This window comes from Octopus bimaculoides, chromosome 1, assembly GCF_046866305.1.
Source record: "Octopus bimaculoides isolate indiv1 chromosome 1, ASM4686630v1, whole genome shotgun sequence".
NCBI classification, from domain to species: domain Eukaryota; kingdom Metazoa; phylum Mollusca; class Cephalopoda; order Octopoda; family Octopodidae; genus Octopus; species Octopus bimaculoides.
In genome coordinates, this window is record NC_142928.1 from 1,048,268 (window position 1) to 1,070,845 (window position 22,578).

A 22,578-nucleotide genomic window follows, 5' to 3' on the forward strand; every position below is an offset into this window, starting at 1 on the left:
ACCCGCACAAGAGCCAGTCCAGGGGCACTGGCAACGATCTCACTTGGCTTGCCGGGTCTTCTCACACACAGCACATTTCCAAAGGTCTCGGTCAGTAGTCATCGCCTCAGTGAGGCCCAATGTTCGAAGGTCTTGCCTCACCACCTCAGCCCAGGTCTTCCTGGGCCTACCTCTTCCACGGGTTCCCTCAACTGTTAGGGAGTGGCACTTTTTCACGCAGCTATCCTCATTCATTCTCACCACATGTCCAAACCAGCGCAATCGTCTCTCTTGCACACCACTACCGATGCTTCTTATGTTCAGCTTTTCTCTCAGAATACTTACACTCTGACGGGTATGCACATTTACATTACACATCCAGCGGAGCATACTGGCTTCATTCCTTGCGAGCTTACGCATGTCCTCAGCAGTCACAGACCATGTTTCACTGCCATGTAGCTTGGCTGTTCGTACACATGCGTCATACAGTCTGCCTTTTACCCTGAGTGAGAGTCCCTTTGTCGCCAGCAGAGGTAAGAGCTCTCTAAACTTGGCCCAGGCTATTCTTATTCTAGCAGTTACACTTTCAGCGCACCCCGCTCCACTACTAACTTGGTCACCCAGATAGCGGAAGCTATCAACTACCTCTAGTTTTTCTCCCTGGAATGAGATAGAAGTTGTTTCCTGTTTTTTTACAGTGCTTATTGCACCTGAACATCTGCCACATACAAAAACTAACTTTGTAGTTAATCTGCCTTTGATATTGCTGCACCTCTTATGTGTCCATAGCTTGCACCGGGTACATCTTATAGAGTTACTACCTACTCCTTTACTGCATACTGAACAGGGCCATCTACCTGAAGGGGTTTGTGTTTTATCTACCTTCCTACTTATTAGGATTTTGGTTTTTGCTAGGTTGACTCTAAGGCCCTTCGATTCTAGTCCTTGCTTCCACACCTTAAACTTCTCCTCTAGTTCTGATAGTGACTGCGCAATTAGTGCAAGGTCATCAGCATAGAGGAGCTCCCAGGGGCAACCTGTCTTGAATTCCTCTGTGATTGCCTGGAGGACTATGATAAATAGGAGAGGGCTGAGGACGGAACCTTGGTGGACCCCTACCTCTACCCGGAATTCATTACTGTACTCATTTCCAACCTTCACCTTACTAACAGCATCTCTGTACATGGCTCGCACAGCTCTCACTAACCATTCTTCTATCCCAAGTTTCCTCATTGACCACCAGATAAGGGATCGAGGGACCCTGTCAAAGGCTTTCTCCATGTCAACGAAACGAAGGCCAGGTACAGAGGTTTATCCTTGGCTAGATATTTCTCTTGCAGCTGTCTCACTAGAAATATGGCATCAGTGGTGCTTTTACCTGGCACGAACCCAAACTGCATCTCATCTAAATTGATTCGCTCCCTAATTAGTTGGGCTATGACCCTCTCTGTAACTTTCATAACCTGATCTAACAGCTTGATGCCTCTGTAATTATTTGTATCTAAAGCGTCACCTTTACCTTTGTAGCAGTTTACTATGATGCTGCTACACCAGTCATTGGGTATGACTCCTTCGTGTATCACCTGGTTCGTAATACGGGTGACTAGGCTATAGCCAACACTGCCAGATATTTTGAGCATCTCTGCAGTGATTCCTGATGGGCCGTGGGCTTTCCCTGTCTTCATACTCTTAATTGCTTTATCTACCCTGGTACTGTCAACTCGGATAGCTGGTCCCTCTGTTGGGTCGACATACGGCAGGCTCTCTTTCTCCCATTCATTCTCTTTATTAAGCAAATATATATATATATATATATATATATATATATATATATACATATATATACACCTGCTCTCATTGTTATTGGTTACTGCTAGTAATCTTTAATTCAATTACCCACCTCACAGTTCTCCAGAATGCAATCAGATGTGGAGAAATATCTGAAGATATTTCAATGTCATTCATCCTTCTTAATAAAGCAGGTCGAACAGAAAGTGAGATTAGGTCGAACAGGAGGTGATGTCTGGTGTCCTAAATTAATACAGTACATTCACAGAAAACCTCATTAACAACATAAAACTTGTCATCCACACATTATGGTTGTGAAAATATTTGAAACGGTTCAGAAGAACTGATTCTCAAGAATACTAATCTATACATCAATCAAAATTTCCCCACCCTTTTGACGTCTCCTCTTTAATGTTGGTCCCTAAACCCTCAGTTGAGATTTTCTTATTGAATCTCCTACTTTATAAAGGCTCACTCTGATATTCATTTAAGTGTAGTTGTTTTTAATTACCAACTTCCAAAGCTATTGATAAATCATTAATAACTCTAATCACTCACAATTATAGTAAAACTTAAGCATTTACTAACAGAACCTTGGAGATTTATTGATATTTAGTCACCATTTATAATTCAGTATTCTTTATTATTCTTATGTTGCAGAAAGTAACCATCTTGAAGTGTGACAAGTCTTCTAATTGGACAAGGACAATGTTTAGCGGGTGTAATGAGAGATATAATATCACAGAGACAGGTAATTTATCGTTTAAATCGCAGTTTATGATTATAATTAAGTGGAGAATGGAGAAACAAACACAAGAAGAAGCAAGTCGATTGGGCTAGTTAGCCATTGATTTAATTATGTGGAGATTATATATATATATATATATAGTGCTTGAAAAGGTATTGAAAAGGTGTATATATATATGTATATATATATATATATATATATGTATATATATATATATATATATATATATATATATATATATAGTTTCCATCTACCAAATTCACACAGGTGCCCACAACTATAATAGAAGAGAATTGCGAAAGGTGGGACTGAACCTGGACTCCTGTGGTCGTGAATCTAACTTCTTACCACAAAAACACGCCTAGAACCAGCTAAATGTTGATCAAGCAGACATGATTACAACCCTTCCATCCATGGCCATCTTGATGATTCAAAGGCATTTAGTATTACGCTATGTAATTTGTCTTACGATATAAGACTAAGGTGAGACTTGTGGTAATATTTGGCTGCTATTTCTTGCAAGTCGAATGACCAGGTACAAATCTACTCATTACATGTCTGCGTGTGCATGTGTATGCATGTGTGTACGTGTGTGTGTGTGTGTGTGTGTGGGTATGCCTGTGTGTGTATCCTGTTTTGTTTGTAAGAAAAGACCTCAGTCAGTGTTGTGAATTTAATCTCTTAAAAGCGACGAAGTAGAAACAGTATTTTATCTGGAAATCAGGTCAAGTGTTTGTGACATTGCAAGGCTGCCATGATATATAAAAGGGGGGGGGGGAGGAGGTCATGCTGGAGCCATTGTCACTCCGAACAAAAGTCATTATGTAAATAATGTCAGGAGAAAGAAGACAAGATCATTCAATATTTGAAGTGGTGTGTAAAGTTGTGTGAATACGCACAGCTTAGTGCATAGTATATTTGGTCCACGATCATAGGGTCGTGAGTTCGATTCCTGGCGAAGCGTTGTGTTCTTGAGCAAGACTATTTATTTCACAGTGCGCCATTCTACTCATCTGGCAAAAATTAGTTGTACCTATATTTCAAAGGGCCAGCCTTGTCACGCTGAATCTCCCTCAGAACTATGTTAACGGTACACGTGTCTGTGGAGTGCTCAGCCACTTGCATGTTCATTTCATGAGGGTTCCAGTTGATCCGATCAATGGAACAGCCTGCTCGTGAAATTAACATGCAAGTGGCTGAGCACTCCACAGACACGTGTACCCTTAACATAGTTCTCGGGGAGATTCAGCGTAACACAGAGTGTGACAAGGCTGACCCTTTTGAATTACAGGCACAACAGAAACAGGAAGAAAGAGTGAGAGAGAAAGTTGTGGTGGAAGAGTACAGCAGGGTTCGCCACCATCCCTTGTCAGAGCCTCGTGGAGCTTTAGGTGTTTTCGCTCAATAAGCACACACAACGCCCGGTTTGGGAATCGAAACCGCGATCCTATGACCGCGAGTCCGCTGCCCTAACCACTGGGCCTCCACCCTACTAGATACAAATATTATTTAAATTACCAGAACAATTACATTTAGATGCAAAATTAAATAGATATTAAAACAGAAATCGCTTTAAAGAACAGAAGAAAAGATAAATTCTGTGAGGTGTTGGACAAATTTAGAATTTCACTTCAGAATTAGAAATTCACTGAAAACCACATAAAATAGTGTATAATTAGATGAAATGTTTTCATTCATTTAATTTCTATCAAATAGTGTTTCCATTGTTATAACTGGACTATATTTTATATTTTGTAAATGGTAATAAAATGTTTTACTTGTAATTTAATGATTGTAAAATATTTTAACAGTTCCTAGTCTGTAAAAAATACTGCTTGAAAATGAAACAGTTTCATTATAAAGATATTTAGGTTTTAAACAGCTCTAATGATTTTTTACTGATGTAAAAGTGTTAGTACATTGCTAATTAAAGTAATTATTAAATAATATTCACCGAAGTCAATGTGTTTCGATTTCAGCCTGAAGTTTTTCGATCTCCTGAAAGTTCAATATATTCAAACAGCAGAAAAATATGTGGCTTCTGCAAAAGTCGCTGGGCAATTCTGAAAAACAGGACAAAATTTCTAAACTAATGGGCGTTACCTTGTCCTCTGCGTGTACCATTGTTTAAATGTCTGTATGTGTAAGTATGTATGTTATACTGTCATGGTATCTGGTGTATGTATGTGTGTATGTATGCGTATGTTGTAGTGTGAGTGTGTGTTTGATTAAAGGTATATGTGTGTATGTATGCGTATATTGTAACGTGTGTTGGTGGCTATACTGTGACTACTCGTCTTAAATAACCACAGACTGAATAATATCTCTCTCCCGCACCTCCTATCCATTGCTACATTCTTTCTTTCTCTTTCTTTGTTTACATCATCTCCAGCGTGGCCACCACCACCAAAATCAGTCCACCCGTTTCCATACAAAAGTTTCATGTTTCTAAACCAATCTTTATTTATTTTGTCTACTTTTTTATATGGGAAAAAAATCCCATCCTTAATATATATATATATATATATATATACTGGAGTAAGCACATAGAATGTGCAACAAGGTGGGAAAAAAAGGAGTACTCAAATACTAGAGGTAGAGTAATATGCTTTATTTAAAAGCAGCAGAAATATAACAAAAAAACTGTTACTCGGAGTTTCACGTTCTCGTTCGTTGGACAGTTTTGTTAGAAATGGGAGAGTAATATGGGAGAGTCCCATTTCTAACAAAACTGTCCGATGAACGGGAACGTGAAACTCCGAGTAACACTTTTTTGTTATATTTCTGCTGCTTTTAAATAAAGTGTATATATATATATGGTTATGGCTAGAATGTATTCTTGGTTAGAGATTATCCGAGAGCTAAACACCACCTAGGATTAAAACTCACTTCTAAAAATCAAGTGTTCACTTGAAATAGCGCAACAGGTAGACGTGGTCTCATTTCACCCACCAAACACCTAACCAGTGCAGTATGTAGTCGTAGTATATCCGGGACGATATATCTGAGGCTGCAATACTGTCAATTGCTCAGCAAAATGGGAGTGATGACAGCAACAATGACAACGCCAACAATATCACATACACATGCACAAAACACCATAAAGAGAACCGTGGTTAATTTTAGACGGGATGATTTTTGGTAAAATAACGAGAAGAGAATAATGGACACACCTGTGGTAAATTCATATCGTCATCTAATCCTGCCACACCCGAGTTGTCTGTCACGTTGTCAGTCACGTTGTCACCGTGATTTCATTCAATATAATACAGGTTTACACTCTGCTATCATATTTTGTTATGCAACAATCAATTTCGAACCTGTTCTTTTTTTAAATTTTGCGTGGCCGTTGATCGTTACCAACGTCGCCTCCCTGGCACTTGTGCCGGTGGCACGTGAAAATACATTCGAGCGAGATCGTTGCCAGTGCCGATGGACTGGCTCCTGTGCAGGTGGCACGTAATATACATCCCCTGGGCAGACAAAGTCATCGTACTGGGTGACTTTAATGCTAGAGTGGGGAGGGATTTTAACACATGGACAGTAATTGGAAAGCATGGGGTGGGAAAGTGTAATAGTAATGGTATGCTTCTGTTGCAGATGTGCGAGGAGCTGCGTCTGTGTGTTACCAATACCATGTTTCAACAAAAGAATAAGTTTAAGACCACATGGATGTACCCTGCGTCTAAAGAATAGCATATTCTGGATTACATCCTTGTTAGGGTGTGTGACAGACGAGATGTGCGGTGTTGTTCGTGGGGCTGAGTGTTGGACTGACCACCGCCTGATATGTGCAAAAGTGAAATTAATCACAAAATGTAAAATCTGGGCTGCAGGGATTACCCTACCTCAAAGACTGAATGTTGCTCGTTTTAGGTGTAACTGTGTGAAGAGTACTTTATGAGAGGAAATGAATGTTGCAGATATTGGTGAGGATTGGCCGACCCTTAAAAAGTCATTTTATGATATAGGCAGGAAAGTTCTGGGATTGATACAAGATTGGTTTAAAGAAAATGATGAACATAATAGATGATTTATTGGCTGATAAAAGACATACTTTGTCACGCTATTTGTCAGCAAAGCCACAGGAGAGAGATGTGTTGCATAGGGAACTCAAGGATGTGAAATCACGTGTGAGGCGGAGGCTCTCTCAGGTGAGGGATACCTGGTGGAGTAAGAAGGCTGATGAGATACAGGCGGCATCGGATTCCAATAACTCAAAGCTGTTATATGGTCTCTTGTGAGAAGTTTATGGACCGACTTCTTCTCTGATGACACCACTTCGAAGCAGGGATGGTAAAGAACTTCTTCGTGATTCACAAGGAATTCTGCAAAGGTGGCAAGAACACTTTGATGAACTCTTGAATCAGCAGTCTGTAGTTAGTGAGGATGTTCTCAATCTCATCCCTGAATAACCTGTGAGGGTGGCTCTTGTGGAACCACCAATGCTGGAAGAAGTTGCAGTGGCTGTCTCAAGGATGAATAATGGGAGGTCTCCGGGTTTGGATGGCATTCATGCAGAGTTGTTGCAGCATGGTGGTGAGAAACTTCTGCAGCAACTTCACTCTTTGTTTGGCAGGATATGGGCTAGTGAATCTGTACCTGAGGACTGGAGAGATACAGTAACGGTGGTCTTATATAAGGGAAAGGGCAACAGGAATGATTGTGGTAACTACAGGGGAATATCATTGCTTTCTGTCGTGGGAAAAGTTTTATGCAGGGTACTTCTGGACCATCTGCTGAAACACGTTGCAGATTGTGTTCTTCCAGAAAGTCAATCTGGCTTTCGTGTGGGACGCGGCACTGCTGATGTGATCTTCTCAGCTAGACAGCTTCAGGAGAAGGGTGTGGAACAGGGTCTCGATTTATATCAGGTTTTTGTTGATCTGACAAAGGCCTTCGATACAGTTAATAGAAAAGCACTGTGGAAAGTCCTCCAGAAACTTGGTTGTCCTGAAAAGTTCCTTGCTGTGGTAAGGTCTTTTCATGACGACATGAAGGGTAGGGTTAATGTTAGAGGTAAAATGTCGGAGCCCATCTCAATACAAAATGGAGTGAAACAGGGGGATATTCTAGCACTGACCCTATTTGCCATATATTTTGCGATGGTTTTCTGTATTGCGTTCAGAAATTGCAGATGTGGTGTTTACATCCATTATGGAACCTCTGGCAGCATATTTAATATCAGGTGCTTTGCTGCAAAAACAAAGGTATTTACCAATATCATAAGAGACCTTTTGTATGCAGATGATTGTGATCTAGCAGTGCACACAGAGATTGATATGCAACGCATTTTGAATACATTCTCTGATGCTTGCACTGCCTTAGGGATGACAGTCAGTCTCAAGAAATCTGCTGTCATGTACCAACCTGCCCCTGGTAAGCAGTATATTGAACCAAATATCTATGTGTATGGTAGAAGACTTGGTGTAGTCGATCAGTTTGTCTACCTGGGAAGCACTGTTAATAGATATGGCAATTTGGACAATGAAATTCCATACAGAATTAGGAAAGCAAGTGATGCTTTCGGAAGGCTAGAATGGCGTCTCTGGGGTCGGCGAGACATATGCAGGAAGACAAAGATAAAGGTGTACAAGGTGTGTGTACTCTTTTCTCTTCTTTATGCCTGCCAGACCTGGGTCACATATCCATACCACCTTAAACAACTGGAACGTTTCCATCAGATGTGTCTCAGACGGATCTGTGGCATTAAGTGGGAGGACCGCATCAGTGATCTTGAAATATTGGAAAACTCTCGGTGTGAAAGTGTAGAAGCTCTTGTGTTGAAGCAAAGGCTCAGATGGAGTGGTCATCTGGTCAGGATGAAGGATTCAAGGATGCCAAAACAACTCTTTTATGGAGAGTTAGCTAAAGGAGAACGACCTCCACATAAACCAAAAAAGAGATATAAAAACTTGATGGCTTCCTGATACATGGGCGGGCATAGCTATTGACCATAGAAGGTGGAGAAGGATTGAGCATGAGGGGACAGCTCAAAGGAAAATTAAACAGGAATGGTGGAATGATAGAGCAAAAGGGGTACAAGAAGCAGCTGATAGAAAGGATGCCAAGCGTTTCTACTCTTATGATATGGCCCCAAATCTTCCTCAGTAGCTCCAGTGAGAACAGCAAATGGACGTTTGCTTCTATTCATAAGTGTTGGGTAGAACAGTTTCCTGCACTTCTGAATAGACCATCATCTGCTGACATGAGGACGATAGAAAAAATTGAACACCTTCCAGTTATAGAAGAGATGGCATTAGAACCAACTCTAAACGACATTTATTTAGCTGTGAATAAGCTGAATAACAAATAAGTCTCCAGGGTCTGATGGAATCTGTGCAGAGGTCTTGAAATATGGGGGTGACAAAATGTTTGAACTCTTAAATATATTAATCTGTCACTGTTGGAGAACTGAGAAAGTGTCTCAAGAATGGATTGATGCCATTTTAGTCTCCTTGTATAAATCAGGGGCCAAAGGATCTGTGTGGTGATTTTCATGGGATTTCACCTTTGTCTGTCGTTGGAAAGGTACTTGCCCACATTTTGTTAGAACATTTAAATACCTTCGTAGTTCCAAATATAGTGTCTGAGTGTCAGTGTGTTTTTCGTTCCTCCAGAGGTACAGCTGATTGTATCTTTACTGGTGAGAAAGGATCTGACGACGTTGGGCCTCGCAGAAGGGATGACACCGGTCAGTTTACTATACTTGAAAAGATTCGTCAAGCGAATTAAAATCGTGTGTTTCCCCCACATCCCTTTTAAGTTGAGCGTACACAATCTTGTGGGCTCGTAGGTGCTGACGCAGCTGCACCGGTGCCACGTCAATGCACCCAGGTATACTCTGTAAAGTGGTTGGCGTTAGAATGGGTAACCAGCCGTAGAAACTGTATCAAGCCAGAAATGATGCCGGGGCAGCAGCTCTTTCTGCTGGCCAAATGCTGTCAAACTGTCCAACCCATGCCTGTAGGAAAGGCGAACATTAAACGATAATGATAATGTTGATGACGAAAAATTCTTTAAGACAATGCCCCAGCCTGACTGCAGTCGAATGAAAAGAACAAATCCAGGATGACGCATTACAGCTAGAAAGAGGGAGAGAAAGAGAATCTTTTCATAGGTGAAAATGTAAAAACAATCAATATCCAAGGGACCCTGATGGGACCAAGAGGCATAATAATAGCAAACTTCTACTGTGTTTCTTCAATTTCAGGACTAATCTCTCCATGATAGGAAGACTGACAATGTACAAGGCATAAACGATATTCAGAGGACGCCTCTGAAAATGGTTGGAAGTGAAAACAACTCAGTCTTTTGACCAGTTTTGCCTCGTAATTTCACCATTTGAGCAATTAAACAAAGAAAGAAAACTTGTAACACAGGAATGTATATATCCATACTTTATCCATTTCAAATTTCAACTTGTTTTTTTCATCTCCTTCATTGTTAATTCAAGCTATTTGGCCTAAGATTAGTTTTAAAGATTTTCAGCACTGAATTTTGTATAAATTGACATTCATGCTCTACAAGGGGCTTGGCCCTCAAATTTTGGTGGGGCATGTCTTTGAAATCTTTTGGAGTTTACCCTAAAATTATACATGTGTTCTTTGTGCAAATAGAAGTATTACCATGAACACAATTTTGAGCCAGATCTTATTTTAGCATTCGTTGAGTTCATATGGAATGCTTGTAATATAATAATACTGATTGCAAGAAATAGAAACCATATATTTACTGACAATTGTGTCTGCAAGGAGGTTCTACTCGAAAACAAAATATGCTTTTAAGCAAGCTTTATAAAATGGATTTGCACATTTCCTTTTATTAAGAAATCCACAAGATATTAAAACTGCCGAAATAACAATGGAGAAGTTTCGAGAGATACAGGGACTTACAACAACATCAACAACAAATGAAATTTCAAAGTTTATCTTCATTTCCAAAGGTTAATCTCTAAGAAAAAGGAGTCTCCATGTAGTAGACAAATTTGCTAGAATTAGTAGCCGAATCCTACTCAATTCACATCTTATCACCTTAAAGGATACGTTAGATAATGTGGTTTTAGGAAAGAGACAGGATGGTCCTGGACGGATGGCATTTGCGTGTAGATCTCTGTTTGTCAAAGGTAGACTTGGGGCTGGACAACAGTGACAATTTACACAGAAATTCAGTTTACGTCTGACGATAGGTGTTCAAGAGCATTGAAACACTCCATTTCAGTAAGAGCTTCCTTTAAAGTTCCAAGTGTACGTTTCGCTGGATCACAACTCTGAAACCATTTATGGAGCATCTGGAAAGTTTGTTCTACAACATTATAAGGGTAATCATGCCGGATAATATCCAGGTCAGCTTGTCTAATTCCTAATTCTCTTCCTGCAAAAAATACAATACAAAAATAATTGCAACGATATGATCGATAGGTTGTTACGAATATAACAAAGAAATTATGTGATTAGAGGGATGAGAAATTATTTAAGAAACATGGAAAATGGAAGACATCGATCTCTATTTCTAAAGATGTTGACAAAAAATTTTTTTAAAAAAACACGCTGAAATAAATGATGGAAATGGAGAAAACACATTTTTAAAATAATTAATTGAATGTTAGACGAGGAAATTTCTGGTAAACAACAGGAAGGAGAAGTGTTTCTGTGGATGAGAGCCTCAAGAATCTATAAAGACCAACAGTTACATTAATTGTTCCATCCATCCATCCATTTTCTCTGCCCTGTATTCAGAGGAGGGTGGCAGGGTTAGAGTCTTTAGGGACCTCCTTCATCGGGTCCTATCAGAAGCTTTTCTGAATCCATTCTCAAACATGACCTATTTTATCCAACAATCTAGTCTCGATCTACCCCTACGTCTCCTCTCAGTTAGCTCAGCTTGAAGAACCCGTCTTGCGATTCTTTTCTATGACATTCTAATCATATGTAGGCATAGGAGTGGCTGTGTGATAAGTAGCTTGCTTACAAACCACATGGTTCTGGGTTCAGTCCCACTGCGTGGCATCTTGGGCAAGTGTCTTCTACTATAAGCCTCGGGCCGACCAAAGCCTTGTGAGCGGATTTGGTAGACGGAAACTGAAAGAAGCCCGTCGTATATATGTATGTGTTTGTTTGTCTGTGTTTGTCCCCCCAACATCGCTTGACAACCGATGCTGGTGTGTTTATGTCCCCATAACTTAGCGGTTCGGCAAAAGAGACCGATAGAAAAAGTACTAGGCTTACAAAGAATAAGTCCTGGGGTCGATTTTCTCGGCTAAAGGCGGTGCTCCAGCATGGCCACAGTCAAAAGACTGAAACAAGTAAAAGAGTAAAAGAGTTTATGTCTGTATTACTGGATAATTGCTGGTTTCTGTTACATAACAGATATAATTAGAAGTGGTGGAGACTATACTGAAAGCATAGAAGCTGACCTGCAAACTTGTCCAGAGAGAGAGAGAGAGCTGTTGTGTTTATTTGCATTTAAGTGATTCTGTTTCCAGATGAAGTGCAGAGCGTTTGATGTGTAGATGTAAAGTGCAATATTGCATTGAATGTGGGGAAATGTATTAAAAACTGGCATGAAATGAGGCGGACTGACTTCACTAGAAGGACAATATTCATGTGTAGAGATGCTGGAGGAAAGATGAGCAGGAAGAAAAACTGCGTCTTGAAAGAATCAGAGATAGCGCATAAGAGAGGAGATGGTACAAATATGGTGGGGGGAGGGGGAGATGGAAAATACAATTTGGTTAAAGTGCCAAGAGATCCAAGTCGAAGGAAAGAAAAAGTTAAACGTGACAAAGGACCACAACAGCTGTGGGAGAAAAATGAACGGAAGATGAGGATAATGGACGGTTGTTAGTGAATCGATTTTACCCCAGTATATGACTGGTACATTTTATATCACTTCAAGAGGTATAACAAGTTGGCTGCGTCATACATGATGTCCTTTCTTAATTTGAATAAATCATTTCTATCAGCTGACTGCGGTGATTGTCATGACCTTTTGTGTCAGCGATCAAAGGTTCAAATCTAGTCCCCAGAACAGCTCAATGGCCCACGTAAAGGTATTTCTCTACGGCGCATTCTACCTAGGTGTTTATAGGTACCATAGGGAGGTAAAAGACGTTGCTATAAATACTGGGCGCATTGTATAAAACATACTTTTTGTTGTTACACTTTGAGACAAGGAGTCATCATGGGTTATGGTGATGTTCATGCCTTTCCAAATGAGGTTTGTAATGCAAAGAAGAAGAGTGAAATGATTTCAATTGACAAACAAAATCAAGTTGTCTTTACAACTTTTGTTGGGATGATTATTTTATATTTTGTATTTCCTTAACTTCCAGTGCTGAGTTCAGTCGACTCTAGAAAATAATCAACATTAGGGCCCCGTCTGGTTTGAGAGTGGACAATAGGTTGACCTGGGGTTAAAGAACTACAATAAATATAGAGAAACAGACTAAACAGGGGAGTTCATTAACCCTAGGTCACACACGGTCACACACAGGCGGCGAGCTGGCAGAAACGTTAGGGGGCCGGGCGAAATGCTTAGCAGTATTTCGTCTGCTGCTACGTTCAGAGTTCAAATTCCGCCGAGGTTGACTTTGCCTTTCATCCTTTCGGGGTCGATTAAATAAGTACCAGTTACGCACTGGGGTCGATATAATCGACTTAATCCGTTTGTCCCCTCTGTGTGTAGCCCCTTGTGGGTAGTAAAGAAATAACACACGGTGCACACTCTCCTGTTTAAAATGTTGCATTTCATAACGTTCTCCCAAGGAAAGAATGACGTCACAGCTGGGACCCTTTTCCTCTTAAGTCTGCCAGATTAAGGCAGACATCTGCCTAAACAATAACAACAACAACCTACCAGTAAATTTAGTAGAAACGTAAACAATGTAAACAAACAGAAACATTGACATTAACTCACCTGTTTACCTGTAAACAATAATATAATTTAGTTACCTGTTCCAAACGACAATATTAACTCTTGTGTATCTTCTAATTTATCTATTTTACCAGCCTCGGTGAAATTTCAGTAATATCTTTTGCTAACCATTCAATAGGAAATTAGGAATGGAACCTGTTCTCTGTCATTCTAACAGACAAAAATCTCAAGTGATGGCAAAATGTATAGAAATCAATTAAGTATTTTATACTCACCAACTTGCTGCCATTTAATCCCTATGTTCTTTGCTACATTATGAAGATGCTCCTTACCCAGGTTTAGGGATTCTGAAATAAATATTTCCAAATTTTACACTTCATAGTATAATGTCTCTGTTCCTGTTAAATGGTCTTTATTTTATTACTGTAAGACATTCCTATCATCAATGGTCAGCTGGTGACCACTATGGTTTTGGTCATTATTTTTATACTTTCTTTCCTGGTCCCATGGAATAGCTCAACACTTAGGTCCACAACTAAATAGACTAACCTTCCTAAACTGCTCTCTATTAAAACATCCTACATTCACCATCAAATAATGTAGCAATTATAGACATCCTACATTCATCATCAAATAACGTAGCAATTATTTCATTTAATTATCACTTGATGAACCAGTTCACTGTCATAACACAATTCTCTAAGTCGTACGTAAAACTTACAACATAAGCCCTTTGCTCTGGCTTTCTTTACACAGCCATCTACTTATTTCTTGCTAAAATAACTTAGCTGAAATTTAAATCTTGGTTTTATTTGATGTTTCAAACCGTCCATCAGCTGGAACTGCTGACCTTGCAGTCAGTCACTGTGGGGTCCCTGTATATACCTGTCCAGTTCATCTTCACTACATTTTACACTACGGCACTTCACATCTGCAAATAGTTTCCTAAGAACCTCTTAATGGTATTGAAGGAGCTTTTCTCTAATCCATTTAACCTCATTCCCTCTTTCAGCATGTTTGATATTTCTTTTCATAATCTTTCTAATGCTTTTACTACAATCAAATGCACTCAGGACCATTTGGCTGGAATTAGAACGAGCAGACCACCATAGAAAAGCTGGAATGTTTGAGTGAGGATGTGTTCCTCAACCAAGGAAGGTAGTCAGTAATTCTGAAAAGAAGAACTAACTTTGACAGTGACCATCCATCCAATCCATGGGAACATGGGAAGCAGATGATAAATTATGGGGACAATATCATTTACTGTACTGAAACCTGCAGCTGGATTCTATCTTAAAGAGAGAGAAAGAGAAACAAGGAGAAGGAGAAAGAGAGTGAGGGGGAAAAAGAGGCAACTGTTATCTCAGTTACAAACGAAAGTCTTGTGGGAGGATGTTAGACGAATTGTAGTGGCTGTAATGATAGAATTGCTATCAGTAAAGAAAAAGGCAGGGTGTTCACATTTGGAACACTTAATATCATGTGACTGCCAGATTGCAAACGACATCTGATTTAACAATAATATTAATAAAGATATGAGTCAAAATGTAAAACAAACAAAAACATTGCTATTAGCGATCCATTTACTCCTAAACAATAATATATTTAAGTTCCCTGCGGTGGCAAAAGATCTTTATTGTATATTTTAATTTATCCATATTACCAACAGTTCTGACCTCGGTGGATATTTTCTGATATTTCAGGAACATCGTTAACAGAATTATTTTAAAGCAAACCTTTCAAATGGAAATTAGGAATGGAACGTGTCGTTAGTTATTCTGACAAACAAAAGGAAGGGAATGTAACGGTTATAAGATTGAACGATGAAGATCAGTTTTTATAAGAAAATATTTATTTATGCCGTTACATTCTAGGTTGCCATACCACAACGGGTAGGCCAGTGTAATAGTATATAAAACATGCAAGGTTGAGAATTTAGGCCTGTATCTGTATGTTCCTTTTTTTATAGCAGTAATTGTATAGAGGGAGAGATGGTAGGGTTATAATGTTGGCGCCGTTGTCTGACAGTGGCTGACAGTAAAGTTATTTCTCCCTCTGCCAAGTTGTAGCTGATCAGCCAGGCATCTTTCTCCATGAGACGTCAAGTGACCACTGGTCACTAGAAAGTGAAAAGAGGAAGTTTTCTTGGAGTGTCCTGTTTATATAGCCATGAAGCAGGGCAGTGAGTGCAAAGGATTTAGCTTGTTTACCTCAATTCTAGATGGAGCAGAAGAGGTCAGAAAAGGGTCAAGTGGTGGAGACCGCTTCGGCCTAGCTATTCAAATATGGGTAAAGTGGATCGAATCCACTTCACGCCTGTCAGGTTCCTATAGAAATTTATAAGAATCAATCTGGTGCTGTAATATTATACTCACCAACTGGCTGTGATGTGGAGGCTGTGGATTCTGACACTTTCGAGGACTGCTTCCCACGCGTTGGAGTATCTGAAAACAAAAAAAAAATGTTTAAGTTTCAGTCGTTAAAGTTTCGTTATCATTAATAATCTCTATTTTATTGTTGTGAGATATTCCTATCATCAATAAACAACTGGTGACAACTATTCTTTTCACCAACATTTTTATACTTTCTATCGTGATTCCATTAAATGCGCCAAATTAAGGTCCACAACAAAAATAGACTAACCTTTGTAAACCTAGTTTCTCTATCCAGACATCCTACATATTCTCAGAACATTATAATTTTCTTAATTAATTATCACTTGAAAACACTGTCATTTTTTTGAATTCGTTTAGTCTTACCTTTCTTATTTAAGGTGCTCGGTTTAAATTTGACAATTTGCATAAAAGGGAAACAAAGCAGACTATCCAATCTAGAAATTAAATTATTCAAGAAAGTCAAACATATCGATTAGATATGGCTGGGAGATACTAATAATTGCTCTCAGCTTCCAACGTTCTCTCTCAAGACGTCTCTGAAACCGGACACCTCTGTGCCTCTTTACGACAGCTGGAAAAACCTTTGAACACTGCTTTAGTTTTGGCCATCAGTTCAGCTTTGGTATTTCAGTCAACAAATGGTGTCTTCCCCAATCGTGCCCCATACAAAATAATCCATGGGATTTCAATCAGGGAAATTAGGAGGTTTACAATTGGGTCTACAGAAGCCGTATAAATACTCCGACAACCGCTTCTGACTGTTTCTAGAGGTATGGCAAGGAGCTGAATCCTGCTGCCACACATATGGCCTTACAGTAGCAACTGTGTCCAAATACAGGTAACCCCTTTCCAATCAGCAGTTCGCTTCCAATCCTCCATCTCAGTTCACTTTTACTCAACTACATCTTTCACCTTTATGCTATCGGATGCTTTCTATGTAGCACCTTGGTTTTACGATTTCAAATCTGTTGTGGTGGTCATGAGTAGAGCAATGCACTGTCAGTTCCTTCATAAGGCTCAGCGATTTCACATCGCCCTTCCATACTTTGTCCAAATTCTTCCAGTGTTTCCCACTTCCACATCATCCCCCCAGTTTGAGCGATCGGCTCTTCTTTCTTCGACTGCCCTCATCTGCCAGCATTGCTATACCAAACTGGTGCATTTCCCTTTCTTGCACACTGCATATAATTCTTTAATATCCTGCTTCTCTCTCAATACATCAGTGCTATGACACGCATGCACCCTGGCATTACACATCCAGCTTCATTTCTCTCCAGCCTTTGCTTGACTTCTGCTTCCAAAGCCTATCTCTTACAACCATGCAGCATTGCACTTTGTACACATACATTTCATGTTTAGTAAAATTACTTTACAGAAACCCCTTTAAAAAGTAGGAATGGAATCTTTTCTCAGTTATTTTGGCAAACAAAACCTTAGGTCAAAGTCAATTTACAGGAATCTATAAGGTTTCTTATTTTATACTTACTATCAGACAGCTGTTTACGTTTTACCTTCTTCCGGTTATACTTCGGCTGAGATTTTAGAGTCTCTGAAATACATATTTCAAAATATTACAATTTATTGCATAATTCTTTTATCATTATTAATAATCTTTTATCTTTATTAATAATCCAATCGTCAACTGGTGACTACTAAAAGAATCATCCATAACTTGCAGTAAGCAACATTTATTGAAATAAAAGTATTCGGAACATAGAATAATATGTCACAAGAACAATTTGCAAACATAAACATATTTATGTTCCCATATAACAGTTTAGAACATCACCATTATTGTATTACGAATGCGCGGAAGTGTTTGTTTACGGAGGAACAAATGGAACAGTTATTTGATGTTGAAAGTGAAGTTGAAGGATTTGAAGAAATGGTTTTGCTTTTCTAACTGATAGAGATAAATATGTCGAAGGCAATTTACTTAATATTTATTTTTCACTGATGTTATTTCTGTTATTTCTTTATTTTCTGCAAACTGCACAAAAAAGCTACACATTTGCCTTATGTTTATATATACAATAATAATAAAGGACGTTACCGTATATACGTTTACAAACCAAGGACGTTATATAGACCTCCTTGACTCAAGTTAGAGAAGGGGTGCATATTATACACAAGGTTTAGCTTTTTCAGAGGTACAGCCCCCTAAAAATCCCCTGCGTATTATACTCAAGGATTTACGGTAATTATCACGTGATAACAATGTTCTTTCGTTAGTTGAACTTTTCTTTTCTTATATCTGTGCCGAATTTATGACCTGGTATCTTCTCCCTCACATTTAGATATCGCTTACTGGAATCCTTTCCATCTCCCACTTAATTCTGTTATCAACCAATTTCGTCCTCAAAAATCCAACCACAAACACATAACACACCACTTCCAGTAGGATCAGACACCCAATCCCCTTCTTAAACGTTGATGCTGGTAATCTTTAATTTTAACTTCTTGCACCACAGTTAACCAGAATGTCATCTGATTCAGGAAATATTTGAAGATATCTGGATGTCACTCGTCTTCCTCAATGAAGCAGTTTTCTTTCCGCATGAACGATTAATTAGTTCTACACATTTGAACAGAAAAGTAATGACAACTGTCCTAAAACACTATACACTTGTATCACATGTCATTATCTACATACAACTGGTCGTCGACATATTATTATGATGAATATATCTGATATGGTACATAACAAGTGATTCTCAAGAATATATAAGCAAGACAGAGACACAGATCAAACAGCAAGCGACAAATCTGCTATTTGTCCAGATGTTTTTGTCTACCTTCCGTTTCTAATTCTTCCTTGCCAAAATCTCAATGCGTCTACTCTTCACATACAACAAGCTAGTGTTTCATCTTTCTAATCTTGTTACAAGTTTCTTCTTAAACTTTGGTAAAGAATATCCTGTTATTTTGAAATGAAATAAATCTATTGCTTCTTCAATTATTTGTGTGATACAGAATCCGAGGTATTCGCCCCATCAAGTCATACATCATGCAAATCCTGTTTCTTCTTCTTTCTGTGTCAAGTGCCACAGACATTACTTTGGAGATAAAGACTTGGTTTCTCATCAAGTACACCCAAGTAAATCTTGCCATCTACATCCAAGATTAGAATTGGTCTGAAGTGCTCGATCGGTCCTGCATTAGCTTCCATTGGTAAGTAATCTCCTTCTGCCTTGAACCAATCATCAACCGATCCACTTTTTCTTGCCACAACTCTCAAAGTAACAGGTAAAAATTATGATATAATTGTGGATAAGACTTGTTTACTTTGTGTGGTAGACCATCTCCTCCTCGGATGTCCTTTGCTCGTGTTTTTCTTCAAACAATTATCTTTGTGATTCTTGCTGATATCACCAAGTTCATTAGGGATTCAGGGTTTCATTCAACGTTTCAAACTGCCCATCACTGGGAACGGCTGATCATACTGTGGGTCACTGTTGGGATCCTCCTGTATATACCTGTCCAGTTCATCTTCACTACATTTTACACTGTTGCATTAAGCATCTGCAAATAGTTTCCTCGGAACCCCTTAATGGTACTGAAGGAGTTTTTTCTCTAATCCGATTAACCCTGTTCCTTATTTCAGAATGTCTGATATTTCTTTGTATAAATGAGGAAAGAACTCTGAAGAAGAACTAACTTTGACAGTGACCATCCATCCAATCCATGGGAACATGGGAAGCAGATGATAAATTATGGGGACAATATCATTTACTGTACTGAAACCTGCAGCTGGATTCTATCTTAAAGAGAGAGAGAGAGAGAGAAACAGGAAGAAAGTGCAAGATAGAGAAATAGAGAGAGAGAGGCAACTGTTATCTCAGTAGGAAACCAAAGTCTGGTTGTTCGTGGACGTAGACAATACGTAGTGGATGTAATGATAGATTTGCTATCAGTAAAGAAAAAGGCAGGGTGTTCACATTTGGAACACTTTATAGCGTAAGATTACAAAAGACATCTAGTTTAATACTAACAACAACAACTTATCAAAATGTCAGTCACAATGTAAATCAAAGCAAAATATTGCCATTAACTCAACCGTTTACCCCTAAACAATAATATAATATAAGTTCCCTGTGGTGGCAAAAGACAATATCATCTCTATTGCATTTCTGAATTTATCCATAATACCAACAGTGGAACATCGTTAACAGAATTACTTTACAGCTAACCTTTCAAATGGAAATTAGGAATGGAACCTGTCGTTAGTTATTCTGACAAACACGAAAGATCAACTGAGGATAAACTTCATGAAAATCAATAAATTGCAACAATGTTTTACTCACCATCGGGCTGTGATGCAGAAGGTTTAGGCTGCGATGTGGAAGGCTTAGGCTGCGACAACTTGGTGAACTTCCCAAACGTTGGAGCATCTGAAATAAATATGTCCAAGTTATGCACATTACTGTAAAGTGTCCTTTGTTAATAATCTATATTTTATCATTGTGAGACTTTCCTATCATCAATAGTCAACTGGTGAGCAGAATTCGTTTGACCAACATTTTTATGCTTTCCCTCGTGGTCCCATTAGTAGCATCAAATTTAGGTCCTCAACAAAAATAGACTAACTTTCCTAAACCTACTCTCTCTCTCTCTATTTAGACATCCTCCATAATCTAACAATGGTGCAATTTTCTCATTTAATTATCACTTGATAACTCTATTTCGTGTTCTTTTGTTCGTTTAGACTTTCGTTTCTTACGTAAGATGTTTGGTATAAATTTGGCAGTTTGCATAAAAGGAGAAGAATGCACAATATCACATTAAAAAATAAAAGTATTTAAGTCAAAACATTTCAACTAGATGCAGCTAGGAGAATATAAATGATTTCCTTCAGCTTCCACCACGCTCTGAAGGTGTGTCTGCAACCTGACACAAGCGTTCCTCTCTATGGTGCCTCGAAAATCTTTGAGTACCTCTTTAATCTCGCTCACCAACCCAACTTGCAGTCAGAGCTAATGGTGTCTTTCTCACCACATGGTCCATACTTAATAATCCATGGGATTACAATCAGGGAAATTAGGAGGCTAAAAATTGGGTCGGCTGAAGTGATAAAATTTCTCCGACAAACACTTCTGACTCTTTCTGGAGGTATGGAAAGGAGTCGAATCCTGATGCTGCGTATATGTCCTTTCAGTGTCCAGTGAGTGTTTGACCACCGTCTCATGGAGCATCACATAGCCATCTCAATTGTACAAAATGTTGTCAACCGCATACAAATGGTCTTCGATATATTACTCTGATGAATAAATATCAGAAATTCAATGTAACAAAGTACTCTCAAGCATCTATGAGCAAGACGGAGATACAGATCAAACTGGAAGCGACAAAATCTGGTATTTGCCCAGATGTTTCGACGTATCTAATGCTTGTAACCCTTTCGTCTGTGCCTTGGTATCAATTCCTCAATTCCAACTATCAGTCCACCTATGAACACAATCAACAATGGGGCCTGTCTGTTTAGAGAGAGGACAATAGGTTGACTCGGGGCTAAAGAACTAACTATAGAGAAACAGACTGGCCAGACTACAGTATGTCACACAAAATCTACATTCTCCTGTTAAAAAAAGTTGCATTTGATAATGCATTGTTGTTCTCCCAAGTAAAACAATGATGTCACATCTGGAACTATTTTCCTCTTAAGTCTGCCAGATTAAGGCAGATATCTGCCTAAACAACGATGACGACAACAACAACAACAACAACAACATATGAGTAAACTGAGTAAAAATGCAAACAAACAAAAGCATTGACATTAACTCACCTATTTCCTTTAAACAATAAAATGATTTAGTTCCCTGTTCCAAACGACAATATTAACTCGTTTGTATCTTCTAATTTATCCATCTTACGAACCATAGAAACTTATGCTAACCTCTGTGGATTTTTTATGAAATTTCAGTTCTATCTTTAGCTAATCCTTCAGCAGGAAATTAAGAATGGAACCGGTTCTCAATCATTCTGACAAACAAAAACTGAAGTGAAGGTAAAATTTATAGAAATTAATTAGTTATTTTATACTCACCAACTTGCTGCCATTGACTTCCTAACTTCTTTGCTGCTCCATGAAGAAGCTTCCCATCCAGTTTTTGAGACTCTGAAACAAATATTTCCAAATTTTATACTTCATACTATAATTTCTCTCTCTCTCTGTTAATGGTCCGTGTATTATTATTATTATTATTATTATTATTATTGTAAGACATTCCAATCATCAATGGTTAACTGGTGACCAATATGGTTTTGGTCAGCATTGTTATACTTTATAGAGTGATCCCATGTAATGGCTCTATATTTAGGTCCACAACAAAATAGACTAACCTTCCTAAAATTCCTCTCTATATTAAGACATCCTGCATACTTCTAGCGGAGAAATGGGTGGATAAGGTAATCGAGGTCGTTAGAGTAAGTGACAGAGTACTTAAGATCAGACTAGTGCTTCATCATAGATTAGCTACTGTCATCTCAGCCTATGCACCTCAACCTGGGCTACCAGATGGTCTGAAAGACCAATTCTATGACACCCTCTTGCAAACTACCTCGTCGACGAGTGACAGGGACCTTCTCTTTGTGGCTGGAGACTTCAACGGTCATGTCGGACGTCGTGCTGGGGGCTTCCATGGCATACATGGAGGCTATGGCTTCGGTTCCCGCAACGAGGAGGGAACCAGACTGCTGGAGTTCTGTGATGCAACCAATCTTATGGTCTGCAATACCAACTTCAGGAAACCTGCCAGTCACCTAGTCACCTACCGCTCCGGCAGACACTCTAGC

General features: G+C 39.0%; 2 protein-coding genes across 7 annotated transcripts in view; both read right to left on the reverse strand.

Annotated features, from left to right (window-relative positions):
- The window catches only part of LOC106882796 (uncharacterized), a 27,926-nt gene extending 17,400 nt beyond the window's left edge, over positions 1-10,526 (reverse strand). The window contains exons 1-3 of one of the 5 annotated variants that reach the window (XM_089347467.1): positions 10,411-10,526; positions 4,470-4,578; positions 1,880-2,010 (exon numbers count right to left, since the gene is read on the reverse strand). The gene's annotated coding sequence lies outside the window, so the exon portion shown is untranslated. Of the gene's footprint in view, positions 1-1,879; positions 2,011-4,469; positions 4,579-5,404; positions 5,517-5,688; positions 7,588-10,410 lie in introns of those variants that run through there. The other 4 variants (XM_089347458.1, XM_089347478.1, XM_089347448.1 and 1 more) reach the window with 4 other exon arrangements.
- LOC106878359 (uncharacterized) overlaps positions 9,901-22,578 on the reverse strand; it is a 28,022-nt gene continuing 15,344 nt past the window's right edge. The window contains exons 4-9 of one of the 2 annotated variants that reach the window (XM_089347422.1): positions 21,830-21,901; positions 20,091-20,177; positions 17,273-17,335; positions 15,766-15,834; positions 13,666-13,737; positions 9,901-10,888 (exon numbers count right to left, since the gene is read on the reverse strand). In XM_089347422.1, coding sequence (XP_089203548.1) covers positions 10,683-10,888; positions 13,666-13,737; positions 15,766-15,834; positions 17,273-17,335; positions 20,091-20,177; positions 21,830-21,901 — 569 coding nt within the window. In that variant the 3' untranslated portion in view covers positions 9,901-10,682. The remainder of the gene's footprint in view (positions 10,889-13,665; positions 13,738-15,765; positions 15,835-17,272; positions 17,336-20,090; positions 20,178-21,829; positions 21,902-22,578) is intronic. The other variant, XM_052978239.2, reaches the window with a different exon arrangement.